Source organism: Anomaloglossus baeobatrachus, chromosome 8 (genome assembly GCF_048569485.1).
Source record: "Anomaloglossus baeobatrachus isolate aAnoBae1 chromosome 8, aAnoBae1.hap1, whole genome shotgun sequence".
Classification (NCBI taxonomy): Eukaryota; Metazoa; Chordata; class Amphibia; order Anura; family Aromobatidae; genus Anomaloglossus; species Anomaloglossus baeobatrachus.
Genome location: NC_134360.1, coordinates 223682855 through 223703673, shown reverse-complemented (window position 1 = coordinate 223703673; position 20819 = coordinate 223682855). Strand labels below are relative to the sequence as shown.

Here is a 20819-nt window from a genome sequence, read left to right as displayed (position 1 = left end):
CAGACACGGACCACCGTCTGCCACCTAGCTAATACGCCGGGGCTCCAACCCCGATGCCTCTGCTCTCTGTGCTTGAGCTTCAGACTCTCAACTACTCCACTCCACTTGAACTACAACTTCAGACTCTGAACTCTTAACTTAGACTACTGCTTTTCCCACCCCGGGATCTCTAGACCCCTAGGTGGGCGTTCTCCATCCGCCTGGTCCCGCCCACTGGTGTACCTTTCCTACCCTGGGGGGATGACTAGGATTTGGTTGGAAAGGTTTAACCCTGTGAGGGAAGGTGTTGTGCGGGGGCCTACACTGTGTGACCACCTGGCGGCGCCAGGGAGTCACATGGGGATGTCTGAGTCTCCTTCTTGGCCCTGCTCCTGACCCTGATCTTATACCCTCTCCCCCAGGGAGAGGCAGGACAGGAGTGAGATTTAACCCACAGAAATAGACAGACAGGGGAAACCAAAACTCGGTCACACAGCATGCTCACATAGAGGTATAAGACGACAAGAGATTAGGAGGAAAACAAGAGCAGGGAGGAAACAACAAGACAACAGGTAACTCCACAACAACACTAGGCACAGGCTACTCTCTCTCCAGAAGGTCTGGGACACTACAACTCACAGACTAACACAGCAGAAACTATAGTTGTCGTGGGTGGAAGATCTCTTCCAACCTAACTATGAGAGGAGCAGATGTGATAGACTTCCTTTCAACAGGTGATCCCAGAGCCTAACAAGCAGGCTAGCAGAGGTTATGGCTGAGCACACAGCTGGTCAATGCCCGAGTCTGCCTGTGTAGATCAGAAACACCAGAGATACCATCGGACAAAATGTCACACTCTGCATTGTGAACAGAGCCTGACGCCGCCATGACAGTCAGCAATTTTTGTGTAAAACTCCATGTGACATCTATGGTACAAATTGAAAATTGAGGCCTCCATACAATTGCTAATTGTCCATGAGATATAGTCCAAAAAGGAAAAAAAAGCCCATATATTCTTCATACAGACAGATCAGTCCCTGCCTCATCATTCAAGTATACATGGAAACCAAGACACACAATGTGAACAGCGGCTGAGACGTGCGGCTCCTTACCTTTGGTGTCTTCAGGATGGTATCATATGTGTCCGGAGTGCTGGCGGCCACCCGCACTGTGACCTGGTGGGATGGGTTAGACTGGCGCAGTTCTGAGAACCCCATACTATAAGCCACACCGGGTACAAAGCCCATGAGACTGCAGGAATACAGAAATGTCTGCAGTTAGTACTATGACCATGTAGGCATCTGTCTAATACCAGAGGCGGAGGAATGACCGTCACCTGTGAGCCGCGCTCCTCAGCCAGGACGGTAGCTTCTTCCACTGCCATGAGAGCTGCACGGCTGGAGAGCCGGAGAGGGTCCCCGTGGAGACCTTACCTACAACCTTATAGTCATGGCAATTCTCACCCCATCTCAGCATTGCCTGGAAGTCATCAGAATAAAGACATTTAGGAGGTAAAATCTTAGAACGACAATAATAAGGATTATCCTATGTGTCTGTCTCTTTAAATCAGACCATTATATGTTCATTGATAATGAGTTTTCTTTCTATAGTGTTGCGGGCGGGGGCCGCTGCCGCTTGTCTCGGGGGGCCTGCTCGGATCCGGGTTCGCTGCTGCGGCTCGAGTGGTGACCGCACGCAGGCTCTCACGGCCGCCCGTCCACACAAGCGTCAAAAAGGGGGTATTTACAGGGGATTTGTTGTGTCTGTGACGCCACCTGTGGGTTGCGGTGAGGGAAGGTGGCACCGCCGCTGCCAGGTGATGGGGCGCCTGGGGCTGATGGAGCGGGGCAGCGAGATGGGATCCCCTCCACGGGTAGGGGAGGTGTAGTCCTGGGGCCCGCGGATTGAACACAGGAGTGATGGCTGCTGGAGCTGGCGCGCTGGGCTGGACCAGGGGACAATGGTGTACTCCAGTTGAGTAACTTCACACAAGTCCAGTAGTAAACCAAGTTGTCAGTGGCCGGCTGCCTCAGGAGGGTGCATTCGGGTCCCGCACCCAGATAAATGAACAGGTATCCCTTCCTCCTGCACGCTGTTTGTTTTTCCTTTTGGACGACTTCGCATGGAATGGAGAAGTCCACTTCCGGTTTTGTATGTGTTGGGAGTTGTGGGCCGCGACAGCTGACCCTTGGGATTTCAGTGGGTTCTGACGGACACTCTATACCCCACGTTGGGCTTCCATTACGCTCTATCTGGGCAGTTAGTGGGACAAAGTCTGGAACCTTGTCCAGGGCTGGTTAATTGGAGAGGGGCTTGCAACCTACCTCGCCCTAGGGTTCAGGCACCCCGACTGTGCCCGGCCTCCGGACCGGATTCCCGCTGTCGGCACCGGTGGGCTACAACCCTGCCCCGGTCCACTTTAGGTCTCCCGCGACCGAATCTCCGTCGCCTGTGGCCCTGTTCACTATCTGCCACCTAGCCGGGCAGTCCAAGGGCTACTACCCTGGACTACACTGCTGTCAGCTCTCCACACTTCAACTGTCAACTCTCATTTCTCATCTACTGTGATCCCGCCTCTCACCCCTAGGTGGGCGTTCTCATCTGCCTGATCCCGCCCACTGGTGTGCCCTTATTATCATGAGGGGGTGACTAGGGTTTAAAGGCTTTGTGTTATGCCTAGATGTGGGTTTCTGGTGGTAACAAGGAGGATGTACACTTTTGTGACTACCTGGTTTTGTCAGGGCGTCACAATAGAACATGACGCATTCGAGATGAGTAACAAATTGAGCCCGAATCCGGCTCCCCAGCCCTCGACTGACCCATCTAGGTCGGCCCTTCTATTATATAGGATCTAGGGAGATTCAGGGAGGTGAAATGTCCATAAATCTCTACTGGAATCAGTGCTGATGCTGCAGTAATTATAGGACTCCATTAGGGGACATGTTCTGCCTAAAGTTTCAAAAGCAACTTGTAACCTAGGACAATGTCTATAATACATCTATCATCTATCCATTATGTATCCATGTATCATCTCTCAGCAGGGAGGAAGTAAAGGACTGCAGTAATGTCCATCTCCTTCTACTCTGTAATGAATGGCGCGTGCAGTCTGCACTTGATTCTCAATGAGAAACTTGGATTTTCTAAGGATTGGACCTTAAGGAACCCGCTTTGAAACAAAACCTCCATTATATTTTTCCCGTACAACTTTCTTACCGAAGCTTTGTGGAATCCAGACACAGAGGCGTCTACACACGTCTTCCAGAGGCTTTTGTGGTTCAGAGGGACTGTGACGACTTGTGCTTTGGACCTTATCGGATCTATGTAAGCCGTGGTCTGGATTCCTTGGTGCTGGGCATCACTCGTGATAGATTTTACCAGAAAAACGAAGTTAGGATGCATTGCACCAGATAAGTTCTGCAAAAAAAGCCTCAATTAAGATAAAATAGAAATAAAAAAATTAGTTAAAAACGAAAGTTTTGATTAATATTTAGAATCCAGAGTAACGTTTCCATAACTGAGTTATTATTCAATAGCACCGAGAACACAGAACAATGGATCATTACTTGGTCCAAAAGTAAGGTTTACGGGTTTATAAGATGTTCTCTGCGGCGCTGTTCTTCCTTCATGCCTAACTTTAGGGTTACATTGTGACAATGAAATTGCACATTGTGATATCACGTCTAATAATTTCCTCTGGTGTCGCATTGTGACCTGCAACATCGAGTTGCAAATGTTTCTAAATGAGTTGGGTTTTGGGTCACCGGCCATAGACTTCAATGACTTGTCCCAACCTGGCTACTTTATGTGACTACAAAATCACAGCAAGTTGCACCGATATTTTTGTCGAGCGACTTTTTTGAAAATTTCTGTTGTGCACCAAATGTGTAGCCCGCCCCAAGCCTCATGTGCTGCTCACCATGAAAGCAGGGCTGATGACCGGTCAAGCAATGATGGCGAAGATTAGCAAATCTGGCAAAAACGTGATATATGGACTAAAACAATAACTGGGGTGTAAAATGGCAGTGAGAACACAGACCAAGCAAATGTCTTGTAAAAGGTGAACGGGGCCCCCGTGATAGATCTATACTATGTTTTATGCTTTTACTATGTACTGTTGAATATTATAATACATGTGTTGATGTTCGGGTGTTTTCAGAGAAGAATAGGCTATTCTTCCAGATGTAGTAGAGGTGTGCTGGTCTATCAGGTTACCAAATGCTGCCATCTAGCGGTTGGGTTAGCTGGGGGGAAGTGAGTTTTAGGATCGATGGTAGATAAGACAGGGTTAAATAGTAAAGGGAGGAGTGACAGTTGGCAGGGGGTATGATTAGGAGGGGAGATCCACAGGACGTCAATGGAGAAGTGGATTCAGAGTGAGAGGATGTGGCCTTCGTGCTAGGGACAGTCAAGGAACTTCAGGAGGTCCGGATCCTACAGCTCACCCCAACGAGCTTAGAGAGTCGTCCAGCCACAGAAGCCATCGGGCCCAGAAGCGGAAGAGGGTGCGCGGAATAAAGAGGAAGGAGGCGAAGATTCTGGAGTTTTCAGGACTAGGTCCAAGATAACGGGGGACAGGATGCATAGTAGTACCCCAGAGAGAGAGAAAGGAAGGCCATGTCTGTCATAACAGTGTGAGGAAGAAAAGTGAACAAAACTGGTTGGCCAGGTGAACTCATTGCTTGTCTTACTATCTGATGGTGACAACGACTGGCAGCAGGGGTGATGGACCTAGGCTCAAAGCAGCAAGTAAGTGCAACTGCACCACGCCCGAAGTCATGTCCGCACCCAGAACCTCCTTGGCGAAGGAGGGCAGCATCCAAGTGGCTCAGACCCGGCTCCTTCTTCAGTCCTGCTCAGGAAAATAATGTGAGGGTAATAATATGAAACCAAACCTCATATGGCAATGGGTTCATTCCACTGCTGCTGCTGCTTTCTTCACTGCTGCTGCTTTCTCCACTGCTGCTGCTTTCTCCACTGCTGCTGCTTCTCTGTGACTTCTATAAAGCAATGTAAACAAATGCTGAATTAGAAACATCAAGTTTTTTTTAAATTATTTTCCTACACATCAGTGACTGTAGAGGCGGTAACACACTGGGGGGCTCTTTCCAAATCAATAGGTGAAGAACAGCTGAGCAATCTAGAGACCAGCTTAAGGGGACACCTATCCTTCAGAATGATGGGTTCCCCATGGGTATCTCATTAGATGACATGTTCCCTTTAACAATACATTAATGATCACATCAATTTCTCTGTATATGTAACAGACACAATAGAGGAGTTTTCTGGCATAAAATAGTTGAGGTTGCATTTGCACAAAAATGTTGGGATATATTGCCAAATTTCTAAAAAAAAATGGCCAGTGCTTCACAATTTCTCCCAGCAAATATTTTTCCTGTGACCTTCACCAATCAATGATCCACCGAGCAGCCGATCTATCATTTACCCGTCGTATCCATTACATCTCTTATATTGCATCAAAACATGTGAATATTCCAAATCTCATCCATTATTATGAATTACTTACCAGAAGAGAAGATGTCGACCAAAACTTGGCAGAGTAAATTTGAGGGGCAAAAAGTTCCTGGAAAATTAGGGGTGAAAATAGAATAAAAATATACAATAAAGAAAGAATAAAAATCACGATCATAATGATATAGACAAAAATAAGAAGAAAAATATCAAGTCTAATCCAGAGCAGTGATTGTTACCGTGTAGTGCGGAGACTCTTTCGGAGAGGAGTCGTACTCGATTTCCATGCGGTTTTTCCCACCACAGTCCGTACAGTTCGTAACATCTGCAGACTTAGTGTTGCTTTTTCTTATAGTTTTCCAGTGATGTTTATCTGGATGTTTTTTGTCACTTTCATGCCTTTGATGTACACCAGGGTTCTCTCTACTACTTTCTATGGGTGTCTTTTTGCTCTTTGCTTGTTTGTTGTGATGTCTCTTTTGACTTGAGCTTTCACTAATACTTGGCCGCTGTTTTCTTGGATCCTTTCTTGGGTTGTGCTCTTGTATACTTTGACTGCTGCTCTCACTACTACTGCTGCTACTACTACTCTTTGCATGCTTTCCCTTGCTTTTCTTGGTCCTCTGGACACCTTCACTACTTTGAAATTTGCATTTTTTCTCATCACCTTTGATCGTGCCATGTTCTTTAGAATGATGACATTCAGAGTCATGGTTGCCTTTCTGAGGGATTTGGTCTTGTTTAGCATTTTGTTCCTTGTGATCATCTTCCTTAGGTGTTTGCCAACAAGTACAATGCTCTTTGTCACCGGTTGATTCATGATCAGCACCTTCTTGATGGTCTTCCTGGTGGTTATCCTCTTCTGTTTCACTTCGAGCTTTATGCTGCTGTTTTACATTTTTTCCCTCATGCTTATCTTTGTGATGATGGCCCTCTTGATCTTCTTTTCCTTGTTGGGACTTGTTTGAAGGTTTGTGGTCTTCTGCCTCATCTCTTTGCCCTTCTTTCTGTTTTTTAGGATGATCCTGATGGTCATCTCCGTCCTGCCCATTCTTGTTTTTGCGTCCTTGGTGACGTGGTTGATGATGGTCTTCATCTTGGGCATCTTTATGAGCTTCATGTTGGCTTTTGTGGCTACCCTCATGTGCTACTGCCTTATGTTCTTCATGGTCAATGCTTTTGCGTTGAGATGTTTGGTCTTCTGCTTCATCTCTTTGCCCTTCTTTCTGTTTTTTAGGATAATCCTGATGGTCATCTCCTTCTTGCCTGTTCTTGTTTTTGCGTCCTTGTAGACCTGGTTGATGATGATCTTCATCTTGGACATCCTTATGAGCTTCATGTCGGCTTTTGTGGCTACCCTCATGTGCTACTGCCTTATGTTCTTCATGGTCAATGCTTTTGCGTTGAGGTTTTTGGTCTTCTGCCTCATCTCTTTGCCCTTCTTTCTGGTTTTTAGGATGATCCTCATGGTCATCTTCTTCCTGCCAGTTCTTGTTTTTGCGTCCTTGGTGACCTGGTTGATAATGGTCTTCATCTTGGGCATCCTTATGAGCTTCATGTCGGCTTTTGTGGCTACCCTCATGTGCTACTGCCTTATGTTCTTCATGGTCATGGCTTTTGCGTTGAGGTTTTTGGTTTTCTACCTCATCTCTTTGACCTTCTTTCTGTTTTTTAGGATGATCCTGATGGTCATCTCCTTGCTGCTCATTCTTGTTTTTGCGTCCTTGGTGACGTGGTTGATAATGGTCTTCATCTTGGGCATCCGATTGAGCTTCATGTTGGCTTTTGTGGCTACCCTCATGTGCTACTGCCTTATGCTCTTCATGGTCATGGCTTTTGTGTTGTGGTTTTTGGTTTTCTACCTCATCTCTTTGACCTTCTTTCTGTTTTTTAGGATGATCCTGATGGTCAACTCCTTGCTGCTCGTTCTTGTTTTTGCGTCCTTGGTGACCTGGTTGATAATGGTCTTCATCTTGGGCATCCGATTGAGCTTCATGTCGACTTTTGTGGCTACTTTCATGTGCTACTGCCTTATGGTCTTCACGTTCATGGTTTTTGTGTTGATGTTTTTGGTCTTCTGCCTCATCTCTTTGCTCTTCTTTCTGGTTTCTAGGTTGATGCTTATGTTCTTCTCCTTCCTGCCAACTGTTCCTTTCATGTCCATCACTGTGGTCTGCACGAGGATTGCTCTTATCCTGTGAGTCCTTATGAGGCTTCTTGTTTTCTCCAGGTTTTTGTTTTTTTTTGTTGTTAATTTCATATATTTCTGCTTTATCTGCATCATATTCATGGCCCTTTTGGTGCTTTTCATCTTCTACTTGCCCATGTGGCTTCTTGTTATGCTTTTGTTTTTCTTCCGTTCGACACTTGCAATGGACTTTCACGTCTCTTTCTTTGTTCTGATGACCTTTGTGGTCATGAACCTCGTCTGTTTCATGATGTCTTCTTGGATTTTTGGGTGTTTTTTGTGATTTATGTTGGTCTTTGTGATGCCGTTTGTTTTCTTGCTTCTTATGTTGTTTATGCGTTTTTTCATGGTGGGGTTTCTGTGCAGATTTAGCAGCTGATGAAGAATCAATTAAAGTGTCAGTAGTGTTTTCGGAACTTAGTGGCCTATCCGTAGACCGTGGACTTGTGTTGTTCCACCATTCACTCTGGTAGAAAAAAATGAAGATAATGTGAAATTAAACATTGCTGAGGTTTTACATTTGTGCTCTTATGATAAATACAGTAATATTTTTGAATTAAGCATTTATGAGACCCAACAAATTATAAATTAAGAACAAAACACCGGGTCATAGGGAAGGAGCGTTCTGCTAGATGGGCCAAGAAAGAGCCCTGGGAGTGCAAGGACTAAACCGAAATTTACATACTTTCTTTATCCCTCTTATGTGCATTCCTTGACATCAGGAGAATAGTTGAGGACTAGAGTGACACTCCAAACCGTGGAGGTGCTATTGTGGGGGTTGAGACCTTGGCTGAGACGTTTGTCACCAGCTGCGGCAACTGTTTGCTGAATCGGGGTTGGATCTTTAGCGGGAGGTTGTATGGAGGACACCCCGGCCTCGGAGAGGAAAACCGACCAGCAGTCTTGTATAGTTATTCAGTCTGAACGATGTAACATTTGGTCACACTATGGCGGTAAGTAATTACACTAATGGTTATGATGCGAAACATTTGCACTTTAGCATCACTTTGCACAATAGAAATGGACAAAATTCATGGACTGATCCATGATCGTGTAAATCTTTGACCCCTATTGATCAGGACTGAAGTTTTGGATGCCAGTCTTGAGTAACTGTTTGCTGGAGAAAGATGCGCCAAATTCTTAAAGAGGCGCGTGCTTCTCATTGAGTTTGGTGCATCTTTCAGCTGTTGCGTGCCACCGCTCTGCTCAGACACTAATGTAAAAAAAGCTCCCAATTTGTGAAAATTTTGCACAACTACAAACAGTAGTATAAACTGCTTCAATAATCAGCCTCGTTGTCTTGGAAAAAATGAAGAGGCCAATGCATAAAGGCTGGAGTTGTTCACGCCAATCTCAATAAAGGATGCCCTGGAGTAAGGTGTATAAATTTGTTAAAGGGAATCTGTCACCACTTTGACTTTTTTAAATTATTACTATATTCAGACAGGTTGTATAACGCTGACAATAGTCTGACCTTTACGTCTCCTATCAGATGCCTTGTTGTGGAAATATCATCTTGTATCACTTTATGTAAATGAGCTTTTCCAGGCTATGGGGCGGATGCTGCCTGGAAGATAACTCCGCCTCTAGAGATTATTTTAAATAAAAGGGGCGTTACCGGTGTGATGAGTGACGGCCGCTCTCTGCTCTCTGTGCAGAGCTGTGTGTGATTATATCTGACACTTCTGCAGTCTCCTCTCCGCTTCAGCCTCCAGCTCGCAGGCAGACAGGGCTGCAACATTGCTGCAATGAAGCAGAGCTCAGAGAACTGCAAAAATGTGTTTGAAAGAAGACAAATTCCATTTCTCCTGTTCTGTGTCAGTTACTTGTGTCACACTGGTAACGTCCCTTTTATTTATAATAAGCTCTGGAGGCGGAGTTATCTTCCAGGCAGCATCCGCCCCATAGCCTGGAAGAGCTCATTTACATAAAGTGATAAAAGATGATATTTCAACAACAAGGCAGTGATAGGAGACATAAAGGTAAGACTATTGTCAGCATTCTACAACCTGTATGCCCATATTAACAGTGTAAAAAGGTCGAAGTGGTGACAGATTCCCTTTAAGAGACCAGACCATGGCTCTACTGAGATTTTTTGCCATTGTGGTGGAATTTATGAAGAATTTGCAGTCACGTTTGGCCGCTCCACCTCCAGACTTAAGGTGCGTTCACATCAGTGGTATTTTGTCGCACTGCCGGATCCATCAGAACTCCAGTACAGTGCGATGCAATTCAATGGCATCGCGGCACGCTCCGGTCACATGTGACCGGAGCATGTGACCGGAGCTTGCCGCGATGCCATTGAACTGTATTGCACTGTACTGGAGTGTGCCGGATCCGGCAGTGCGGCGACATTCCGCTGATGTGAGAGCACCGTAAGCTCCGTTACTTTTCAAAGTGTTGGAAGGGTTGTCCGGGACCGGCGTAAAATTGCCAAAAGTTGCAACATTTTTGCACAATTATGACTTGTACAAAAATGCTGTAAAGGTTCAAGTGCTGTTATTCCAGAATTCTGGGGAAACGGTGGGATCTATGGTCCCCGTGTGTCTGGGGTTATTGGCTGCTCCCCTGGATCCACAGATTCCCCGCTATCTGCGTCCCTGTTAGTCTCGGTCGCGGTGTTTGTTTCTGGCCTCGTAGCTTCATTTGTTTGCTGTACTCTATTATTTTCCTGTACATTATGCATTCGGTCTTTTTCGGGATTTTCGCCCCCCCTGTGCTCACACATCACATCCACTCCTTCTTACCTCCTTCAACGTTCCTTCGCTGCTGCTGAGAATCTTCTTCAGCTTTGATAGAGCCATGTGGTCCATTGGGTTTTCCGTCTGGCGCGTTTCCCCGTCAGTTCTCCGTACATTTACTGAACGCACCATTTTCATTGCCGCCCCAGGCCCTGCTTGAAATTCTATTTGTATTTTCTCGACCGAAGCATCCGCGTGCGCTAAAACCGAAAAAAAAAGAGGAGCACTTACCAGTTTAATTATTGAAGAGCCTGAAATTCAATACACCTTTGTGCGGGTCTGTTCGGCATAAAAGCAAATCTCTGGAAAATAAGGCCTCGCGTCCTGCGCGGCTGCGCGGCTTTCTGCACTTTCTCACTCACTAAACTTTGCTGTAATTACTTTGCGACTCGTTATCTCGCATTTAATTGCAGTGTATTAAGCAAATGGATTTATTACTAATTTTGCTATTTAAGTCTCGTAGCTTCAGCTCTTCTTATAGCGTGTAGGACACAAGGTAAATCAATAATATAAAGTCAGCTCTGCTACATCTGCTACATTGTTTTCACACTAGGCAAATGCTGAAAAATCAGAGCCAAAGCGCAGGTTTTTTTGGTTCCTTCTGGCGCTCATCATCTGGGGAAGCTGCTGTAATGCCGCTCCCCAGGCACACCCCTGCTTAAGTGTGGTACTCATGGGTGGAGCCTGACTCAAGGATTCTCCTGCATACCTCCTTCTTATCGTCCATCATCCTCGGCGCATCTTCTGATTAGAGCCCCGATGTGATGTCATGCAAACGGATCGCTGTAACGATGACTATGATGAGCGCCATAATCAGAAGAGGCGCTGCGGAGGTATCAGGTGGGAGGTTTGCAGGGCCATGGTCCGGCGGCTATGGATTACCAATGTGGCTCCCGGACCAGGGTCCTGCAAACCGTATTGCTGAACTTTAGTCCTTAAGGAAATATAAAAGCAGGTAAGTGCAGACCTTCCCTGAACTATGTATTCAGAATTAACCTGGCAGATTTCTTAACATGTCTAATTTAGTAAATGTTTGCATTCCACATAAAGTCACAATTCTAGAGCATCAGTTTAGAACTTTTGTGCTGTCCCTCTGTTACTCCTCCTGGACAAGTTAGAATATATTTCTATTCTTTCTTGTGAATAGGATGTGTCTCTATATATTCTGACATTGTGCAATGAGAGCTGACACTGCTACAGTATTTACAGGCACACTGACACATTTCCAGGAGGAGTAACAGAGGAACACCACTAAGAAAAGATGTTCCAGATAGATTCCCTGTAATACTCATTCTAACAGCATGGTTACTCATTGGTTAGCACTATATGGTGGCTCAGTGGTTAGCACTCTACCATATATTTGGTGGCACAGTGGCTAGCACTGTATGGTGGCTCAGGTGTATGGTGGCTCAGTGGTTAGCACTGTACTTTATATTGGGTGGCACAGTGGCTCTATGGTTAACACTGTATGGTGGTTCAGTGGTTAGCACTCTATGGTGGCTCAGTGGTTAGCACTGTACTATATATTTGGCGGCACATGGGCTCAGTGGTTAGCACTGCATGGTGGCTCAGTAGTTAGCACTATACTATATAATTGGTGGAATGGTGGCTCAGTGGTTAGCACTGCATGGTGGCTCAGTGATTAGCACTGTACTATATATTTGGTGGTACGGTGGATCTGTGGTTAGCACTGTATTGTGGTTCAGTAGTTACCAGTATACTATATATTGAGCGACACATGGGCTCTGTAGTTAGCAGCACTATACTATATATTGGACGGCACGGGGGATCAGTGGTTAGCACTGTATGGTGGCTTAGTGGATAGCACTATACTATATATTTGGTGGCATGGTGGCTAAGTGGTTAGCACTGTATGGTGGCTCAGTGGTTAGCACTGTACTATATATTGGGTGGTACAGTGGATCTATGGTTAGCACTGTATGGTGGTTCAGTACTTACCACTATACTATATATTAAGCGACACGTGGGCTCAGTGGTTTGCAGCACTATACTATATATTGGACGGCACGTGGGCTCAGTGGTTAGCGCTGTATGGTGGCTCAGTGGTTAGCATTGTACTACATATTTGGTGGCACAATGGCTCAGTGGTTAGCACTATATGGTGGCTCAGTGGTTAGCACTGTACTATATATTGGGAGGTACGGTGAATCTTTGGTTAGCACTATATGGTGGTTCACTAGTTACCACTATACTATATATTGAGCGACATGTGGGCTCAGTGGTTAGCAGCACTATACTATATATTAGATGGCACGGGGGCTCAGTGGTTAGCACTGCATGGTGGCTCAGTAGTTAGCACTATACTATATATTGGGTGGCACGGTGGCTCAGTGGTTAGCACTGTATGGTGGCTCAGTGGTTAGCACTGTACTATATATTGGGTGGTACAGTGGATCTGTGGTTAGCATGGTATGGTGGTTCAGTAGTTACCGCTATACTATATATTGCGCGACACATGGGCTTAGTGGTTAGCTGCACTATACTATATATTGGACGGCACGGGGGCTCAGTGGTTAGCACTGCATGGTGGCTCAGTAGTTAGCACTATACTATATATTGGGTGACATGGTGGCTCAGTGGTTAGTACAGCAGTCTTGCAGCGCTGGGGTCCTGGGTTCAAATCCCACCAAAGACAACATCTGCAAGGAGTTTGTAGATTCACCTCGTGTTTCCTCCAACACTGCAAAGACATACTGATAGGGAATGTAGATTGTGAGCCCCAATGGGGACAGTGATGTATGTATGTAAAGTGCTGGGGAATTAATAGTGTTATATAAGTAAATATTATTTTTAATAAATTACCTGGTTTAATTGTGACCTTGACAGCATGCTCCCCAATCACATGATAAAGGGGGCAGTTTCGGGCAGATGCGGCCGTCAAGCTTTTCTTCTCCAAGCAAACCTGGAAGCCAAAATGACTTGTCCGCGCACACGTGGAATAGTCCGGGGAGTCTGCGGGGCTGCGCGGGTGATCGGACGCCTTCTCTCTGCTCAGAACTTCTGCAGAAAACTTTCCCTGCGAGTTGATGGGAGAGACGTCATTATTATCTGCAGGTATCAATGTGGCATTAAATATGTTTTGAATGAAACCTGCTACTTTTTAAATGAAATCCTTCTTGAATTCCGCTCGGGATCCCCCGCCGATACTTTGTGTTTCTGTGTTAGTGAGATCTGGGTGATTTTTTCTTGCTAAGTGCTTTTCAGTTTCTGGTTCCTCACAAGTCTATTATTATTCCCAGGAGAAAAGTGAAGGTTTTGTTCATGGAGATTGACTGAAAATATGTTTTAAAAAAAACCAAAAAACTTTTGAGATATAAACCTTTGTGGTGGCCACACGCGGCCCGTGCCGGAATTAAATGGCCGCCCGCTGCTCCCTTCCCGAGCGCTCTGCGGCAAAACGTCTCCCAAACCCTATACCACACCTCATATCATTATCATTTACCAGAACAAGATATTGGGATGTTACTGTCACATAAATCGGCTCCGCCGCGCTGCGACCGCTCAACGGTGAAGACTCACAACCCAGCAATCATTAGTCCTTACACTTTCAACTTTATTATTAATTTTTCTTATTTCTTTCTTCATTTTTCAACCTTTTTGTTTAATTATTTTTATTTTACGTTTTATTTTCTTTTTTTTTTATTAACATTTTATTCTTTTTTTCTCCTTTTATTTTTTTTTTATTTATTATTAATTTACTGTTTGTGATGGAAAAAGTTCCTTAAAGGAGTTTTCCCAAGAACAAAGTTAATTTTAATCAATAGATCTTGTAATAATAATAATTTCCACAACTGCATGTTGTATAAAATGTTCCTGTGCTGAGACAATCTTATATATGTGTCCTTGCTGTGTACTGTGTAATGACCGTGTCTGACAGTACAGGGGCATGGTCTGATCATATCACATCTCCTGGGCCGGGGAGGATGCAGAAGAGTATATAGATAATACAGCACCGGATCACAGATTATTCTTTCTGTGACGTAAAACATTTTTTAAAAATAGGCAGGGTATAGAAATAGGGTATAAAATAGGCTTTACCTCACACAAAGAATAATTTGCGATCCCATGCTGTCTGTATACTCCTCTGTGTCCCCCTGGCTGTAATGTCTGTATACTCCTCTGTGTCCTCTTCGGCTGTAATGTCTGTATACTCTTCTGCGTCCTCCTCGGCTGTAATGTCTGTATACTCTTCTGTGTCCTCCCCGGCTGTAATGTCTGTATACTCCTCTGCAGCCTCCCTGGCTGTAATGTCTGTATACTCTTCTGTATCTCCCTGGCTGTAATGTCTATATACTCTTCTGTGTCCTCCCCGGCTGTAATGTCTGTATACTCTTCTGTATCTCCCTGGCTGTAATGTCTATATACTCTTCTGCGTCCTCCCTGGCTGTAATGTCTGTATACTCTTCTGTATCTCCCCGGCTGTAATGTCTGTATACTCTTCTGTATCTCCCTGGCTGTAATGTCTGTATACTCTTCTGGGTCCTCTTCGGCTGTAATGTCTGTATACTCTTCTGTATCTCCCCGGCTGTAATGTCTGTATACTCTTCTGTATCTCCCTGGCTGTAATGTCTGTATACTCTTCTGTATCTCCCCGGCTGTAATGTCTGTATACTCTTCTGTATCTCCCCGGCTGTAATGTCTGTATACTCTTCTGTATCTCCCTGGCTGTAATGTCTGTATACTCTTCTGCGTCCTCCCCGGCTGTAATGTCTGTATACTCTTCTATATCTCCCCGGCTGTAATGTCTGTATACTCTTCTATATCTCCCCGGCTGTAATGTCTGTATACTCTTCTGTATCTCCCTGGCTGTAATGTCTGTATACTCTTCTGTATCTCCCCGGCTGTAATGTCTGTATACTCTTCTGTATCTCCCCAGGTGTAATGTCTGTATACTCTTCTGTATCTCCCCGATTGTAATGTCTGTATACTCTTCTGTATCTCCCCAGGTGTAATGTGTGTATACTCTTCTGTATCTCCCCGGCTGTAATGTCTGTATACTCTTCTGTATCTCTCTGGCTGTAATGTCTGTATACTCTTCTGTATCTCCCTGGCTGTAATGTCTGTATACTCTTCTGTATCTCTCTGGCTGTAATGTCTGTATACTCTTCTGTATCTCCCCGATTGTAATGTCTGTATACTCTTCTGTATCTCTCTGGCTGTAATGTCTGTATACTCTTCTGTATCTCCCTGGCTGTAATGTCTGTATACTCTTCTGTATCTCCCTGGCTGTAATGTCTGTATACTCTTCTGTATCTCCCTGGCTGTAATGTCTGTATACTCTTCTGTATCTCCCCGGCTGTAATGTCTGTATACTCTTCTGTATCTCCCTGGCTGTAATGTCTGTATACTCTTCTGTATCTCCCCGATTGTAATGTCTGTATACTCTTCTGTATCTCCCCGGCTGTAATGTCTGTATACTCTTCTGTATCTCTCTGGCTGTAATGTCTGTATACTCTTCTGTATCTCCCCGATTGTAATGTCTGTATACTCTTCTGTATCTCCCTGGCTGTAATGTCTGTATACTCTTCTGTATCTCCCTGGCTGTAATGTTTGTATACTCTTCTGTATCTCTCTGGCTGTAATGTCTGTATACTCTTCTGTATCTCCCTGGCTGTAATGTCTGTATACTCTTCTGTATCTCCCTGGCTGTAATGTCTGTATACTCTTCTGTATCTCCCCGGCTGTAATGTCTGTATACTCTTCTGTATCTCTCTGGCTGTAATGTCTGTATACTCTTCTGTATCTCCCTGGCTGTAATGTCTGTATACTCTTCTGTATCTCCCTGGCTGTAATGTCTGTATACTCTTCTGTGTCCTCCCTGGCTGTAATGTCTGTATACTCTTCTGTATCTCCCCGGCTGTAATGTCTGTATACTCTTCTGTATCTCCCCGGCTGTAATGTCTGTATACTCTTCTGTATCTCCCTGGCTGTAATGTCTGTATACTCTTCTATATCTTCCCGGCTGTAATGTCTGTATACTCTTCTGTATCTCCCTGGCTGTAATGTCTGTATACTCTTCTGTATCTCCCTGGCTGTAATGTCTGTATACTCTTCTATATCTTCCTGGCTGTAATGTCTATATACTCTTCTGTATCTCCCTGGCTGTAATGTCTATATACTCTTCTGTATCTCCCCGGCTGTAATGTCTATATACTCTTCTGTATCTCCCTGGCTGTAATGTCTGTATACTCTTCTGTATCTCCCTGGCTGTAATGTCTGTATACTCTTCTGTATCTCCCTGGCTGTAATGTCTGTATACTCTTCTGTATCTCCCTGGCTGTAATGTCTGTATACTCTTCTGTATCTCCCCGGCTGTAATGTCTGTATACTCTTCTGTATCTCCCTGGCTGTAATGTCTGTATACTCTTCTGTATCTCTCTGGCTGTAATGTCTGTATACTCTTCTGTATCTCCCTGGCTGTAATGTCTGTATACTCTTCTGTATCTCCCTGGCTGTAATGTCTATATACTCTTCTGTATCTCCCTGGCTGTAATGTCTATATACTCTTCTGTATCTCCCTGGCTGTAATGTTTGTATACTCTTCTATATCTTCCTGGCTGTAATGTCTATATACTCTTCTGTATCTCCCTGGCTGTAATGTCTATATACTCTTCTGTATCTCCCTGGCTGTAATGTCTGTATACTCTTCTATATCTTCCTGGCTGTAATGTCTGTATACTCTTCTGTATCTCCCTGGCTGTAATGTCTGTATACTCTTCTGTATCTCCCCGGCTGTAATGTTTGTATACTCTTCTGTATCTCCCTGGCTGTAATGTCTGTATACTCTTCTGTATCTCCCTGGCTGTAATGTCTGTATACTCTTCTGTATCTCCCTGGCTGTAATGTCTGTATACTCTTCTGTATCTCCCTGGCTGTAATGTCTGTATACTCTTCTGTATCTCCCTGGCTGTAATGTCTGTATACTCTTCTGCGTCCTCCCTGGCTGTAATGTCTGTATACTCTTCTATATCTTCCCGGCTGTAATGTCTGTATACTCTTCTGTATCTCTCTGGCTGTAATGTCTGTATACTCTTCTGTATCTCCCTGGCTGTAATGTCTATATACTCTTCTGCACACCAGTGACTATGTAAGGGGAATACATGGAATAGCAGAAACTGCTGTGTGAATACTGACTTGAAAAATCCAATAGCTACATGTAAGAGTGAAAATGTGAAAAATGGAATCTGCATTACTGCCATGAACATATGAATCAAGAGAAATTTAGCTACTGAATTGATCAATGCAGAAGAGCCCCAACACTACGCCAAAGTATTTCTCTACGTTGGGGTCCCTAGCTTGTGTGTGTCCTCTCATGCAGTTAAAAAACTTAACGTGTATGGGAAGCTGAGACCCAGGCTATATATGCGTATGATATGGATTGGCAATAGGTGTGGTTGGGGAGGGTTCACAAACGAAAAACTACTAACAAATAAGGAATAACGTTTGGAACACCATTCTAAGTCTGAACGGGGTGCAAAAACCTAAAAAAACATCACTTGATCAATTCAGTAGCTAAATTTCTCTTGATTCATATGTTCATGGCAGTAATGCAGATTCCATTTTTCACATTTTCACTTTTACACATAGCTATTGGATTTTTCAAGTCAGTATTCACACAGCAGTTTCTGCTATTCCATGTATTCCCCTTGCATAGTCACTGGTGTGCATACCTTATCTCCCCATAGTGATGTTTTTTTAGGTTTTTTGCACTCAGTTCAGACTTAGAATGGTGTTCCAAACGTTATTCGTTATTGTTAGTAGTTTTTCGTTTGTGAACCCTCCCCACCACACCTATTGCCAATCCATACAATACGCATACATAGCCTGGGTCTCAGCGTCCCATACACGGTAAGTTTTTTAACTGCATGAGAGGACACACACAAGCTGGGGACCCCAACGTAGAGAAATACTTTGGCGTAGTGTTGGGGCTCTATTGCATTGATCAATTCAGTAGCTAAATTTCTCTTGATTCATATGTTCATGGCAGTAATGCAGGTTCCATTTTCCACATTTTCACTCTTACATATAGCTATTGGATTTTTCAAGTCAGTATTCACACAGCAGTTTCTGCTATTCCATGTATTCCCCTTACATAGTCACTGGTGTGCTTACCTTATCTCCCCATATATACTCTTCTGTGTCCTCCCTGGCTGTAATGTCTGTATACTCTTCTGTATCTCCCTGGCTGTAATGTCTGTATACTCTTCTGTGTCCTCCCTGGCTGTAATGTCTGTATACTCTTCTGTATCTCCCTGGCTGTAATGTCTGTATACTCTTCTGTATCTCCCTGGCTGTAATGTCTGTATACTCTTCTGTATCTCCCTGGCTGTAATGTCTGTATACTCTTCTGTGTCCTCCCTGGCTGTAATGTCTGTATACTCTTCTGTATCTCCCTGGCTGTAATGTCTGTATACTCTTCTGTGTCCTCCCTGGCTGTAATGTCTGTATACTCTTCTGTATCTCCCTGGCTGTAATGTCTGTATACTCTTCTGTGTCCTCCCTGGCTGTAATGTCTGTATACTCTTCTATATCTTCCCGGCTGTAATGTTTGTATACTCTTCTGTATCTCTCTGGCTGTAATGTCTGTATACTCTTCTGTGTCCTCCCTGGCTGTAATGTCTGTATACTCTTCTGTATCTCCCTGGCTGTAATGTCTGTATACTCTTCTGTGTCCTCCCTGGCTGTAATGTCTGTATACTCTTCTGTATCTCCCTGGCTGTAATGTCTGTATACTCTTCTGTGTCCTCCCTGGCTGTAATGTCTGTATACTCTTCTATATCTTCCCGGCTGTAATGTTTGTATACTCTTCTGTATCTCTCTGGCTGTAATGTCTGTATACTCTTCTGTATCTCCCTGGCTGTAATGTCTGTATACTCTTCTGTATCTCCCCGGCTGTAATGTCTGTATACTCTTCTGTATCTCTCTGGCTGTAATGTCTGTATACTCTTCTGTATCTCCCTGGCTGTAATGTCTGTATACTCTTCTGTATCTCCCCGGCTGTAATGTCTGTATACTCTTCTATATCTTCCCGGCTGTAATGTCTGTATACTCTTCTGTGTCCTCCCCGGCTGTAATGTCTGTATACTCTTCTATATCTTCCCGGCTGTAATGTCTGTATACTCTTCTGTATCTCTCTGGCTGTAATGTCTGTATACTCTTCTATATCTTCCCGGCTGTAATGTCTGTATACTCTTCTATATCTTCCCGGCTGTAATGTCTGTATACTCTTCTGTATCTCTCTGGCTGTAATGTCTGTATACTCTTCTATATCTTCCCGGCTGTAATGTCTGTATACTCTTCTGTATCTCCCTGGCTGTAATGTCTGTATACTCTTCTATATCTTCCCGGCTGTAATGTCTGTATACTCTTCTGTGTCCTCCCTGGCTGTAATGTCTGTATACTCTTCTGTATCTCCCCGATTGTAATGTCTGTATACTCTTCTGTATCTCCCTGGCTGTAATGTCTGTATACTCTTCTGTATCTCCCTGGCTGTAATGTCTGTATACTCTTCTGTATCTCCCTGGCTGTAATGTCTGTATACTCTTCTGTGTCCTCCCTGGCTGTAATGTCTGTATACTCTTCTGTATCTCCCTGGCTGTAATGTCTGTATACTCTTCTGTATCTCCCTGGCTGTAATGTCTGTATACTCTTCTGTATCTCCCTGGCTGTAATGTCTGTATACTCTTCTGTGTCCTCCCTGGCTGTAATGTCTGTATACTCTTCTATATCTTCCCGGCTGTAATGTTTGTATACTCTTCTGTATCTCTCTGGCTGTAATGTCTGTATACTCTTCTGTATCTCCCTGGCTGTAATGTCTGTATACTCTTCTGTATCTCCCCGGCTGTAATGTCTGTATACTCTTCTGTATCTCTCTGGCTGTAATGTCTGTATACTCTTCTGTATCTCCCTGGCTGTAATGTCTGTATACTCTTCTGTATCTCCCCGGCTGTAATGTCTGTATACTCTTCTATATCTTCCCGGCTGTAATGTCTGTATACTCTTCTGTGTCCTCCCCGGCTGTAATGTCTGTATACTCTTCTATATCTTCCCGGCTGTAATGTCTGTATACTCTTCTGTATCTCTCTGGCTGTAATGTCTGTATACTCTTCTATATCTTCCCGGCTGTAATGTCTGTATACTCTTCTATATCTTCCCGGCTGTAATGTCTGTATACTCTTCTGTATCTCTCTGGCTGTAATGTCTGTATACTCTTCTATATCTTCCCGGCTGTAATGTCTGTATACTCTTCTGTATCTCTCTGGCTGTAATGTCTGTATACTCTTCTATATCTTCCCGGCTGTAATGTCTGTATACTCTTCTGTGTCCTCCCTGGCTGTAATGTCTGTATACTCTTCTGTATCTCCCTGGCTGTAATGTCTGTATACTCTTCTATATCTTCCCGGCTGTAATGTCTGTATACT

General features: G+C 44.3%; 1 protein-coding gene across 1 annotated transcript in view; it reads right to left on the bottom strand.

Annotated features, from left to right (window-relative positions):
- LOC142249454 (vitellogenin-1-like) overlaps positions 1 to 20819 on the bottom strand; it is a 141626-nt gene that overhangs the window by 26862 nt on the left and 93945 nt on the right. Inside the window, exons 21-28 of the mRNA XM_075321114.1 lie at positions 13201 to 13414; positions 10394 to 10577; positions 5688 to 8100; positions 5504 to 5560; positions 4872 to 4976; positions 3193 to 3393; positions 1316 to 1458; positions 1092 to 1230 (exon numbers count right to left, since the gene is read on the bottom strand). Of these exons, the coding sequence (XP_075177229.1) occupies positions 1092 to 1230; positions 1316 to 1458; positions 3193 to 3393; positions 4872 to 4976; positions 5504 to 5560; positions 5688 to 8100; positions 10394 to 10577; positions 13201 to 13414 (3456 nt within the window). The remainder of the gene's footprint in view (positions 1 to 1091; positions 1231 to 1315; positions 1459 to 3192; positions 3394 to 4871; positions 4977 to 5503; positions 5561 to 5687; positions 8101 to 10393; positions 10578 to 13200; positions 13415 to 20819) is intronic.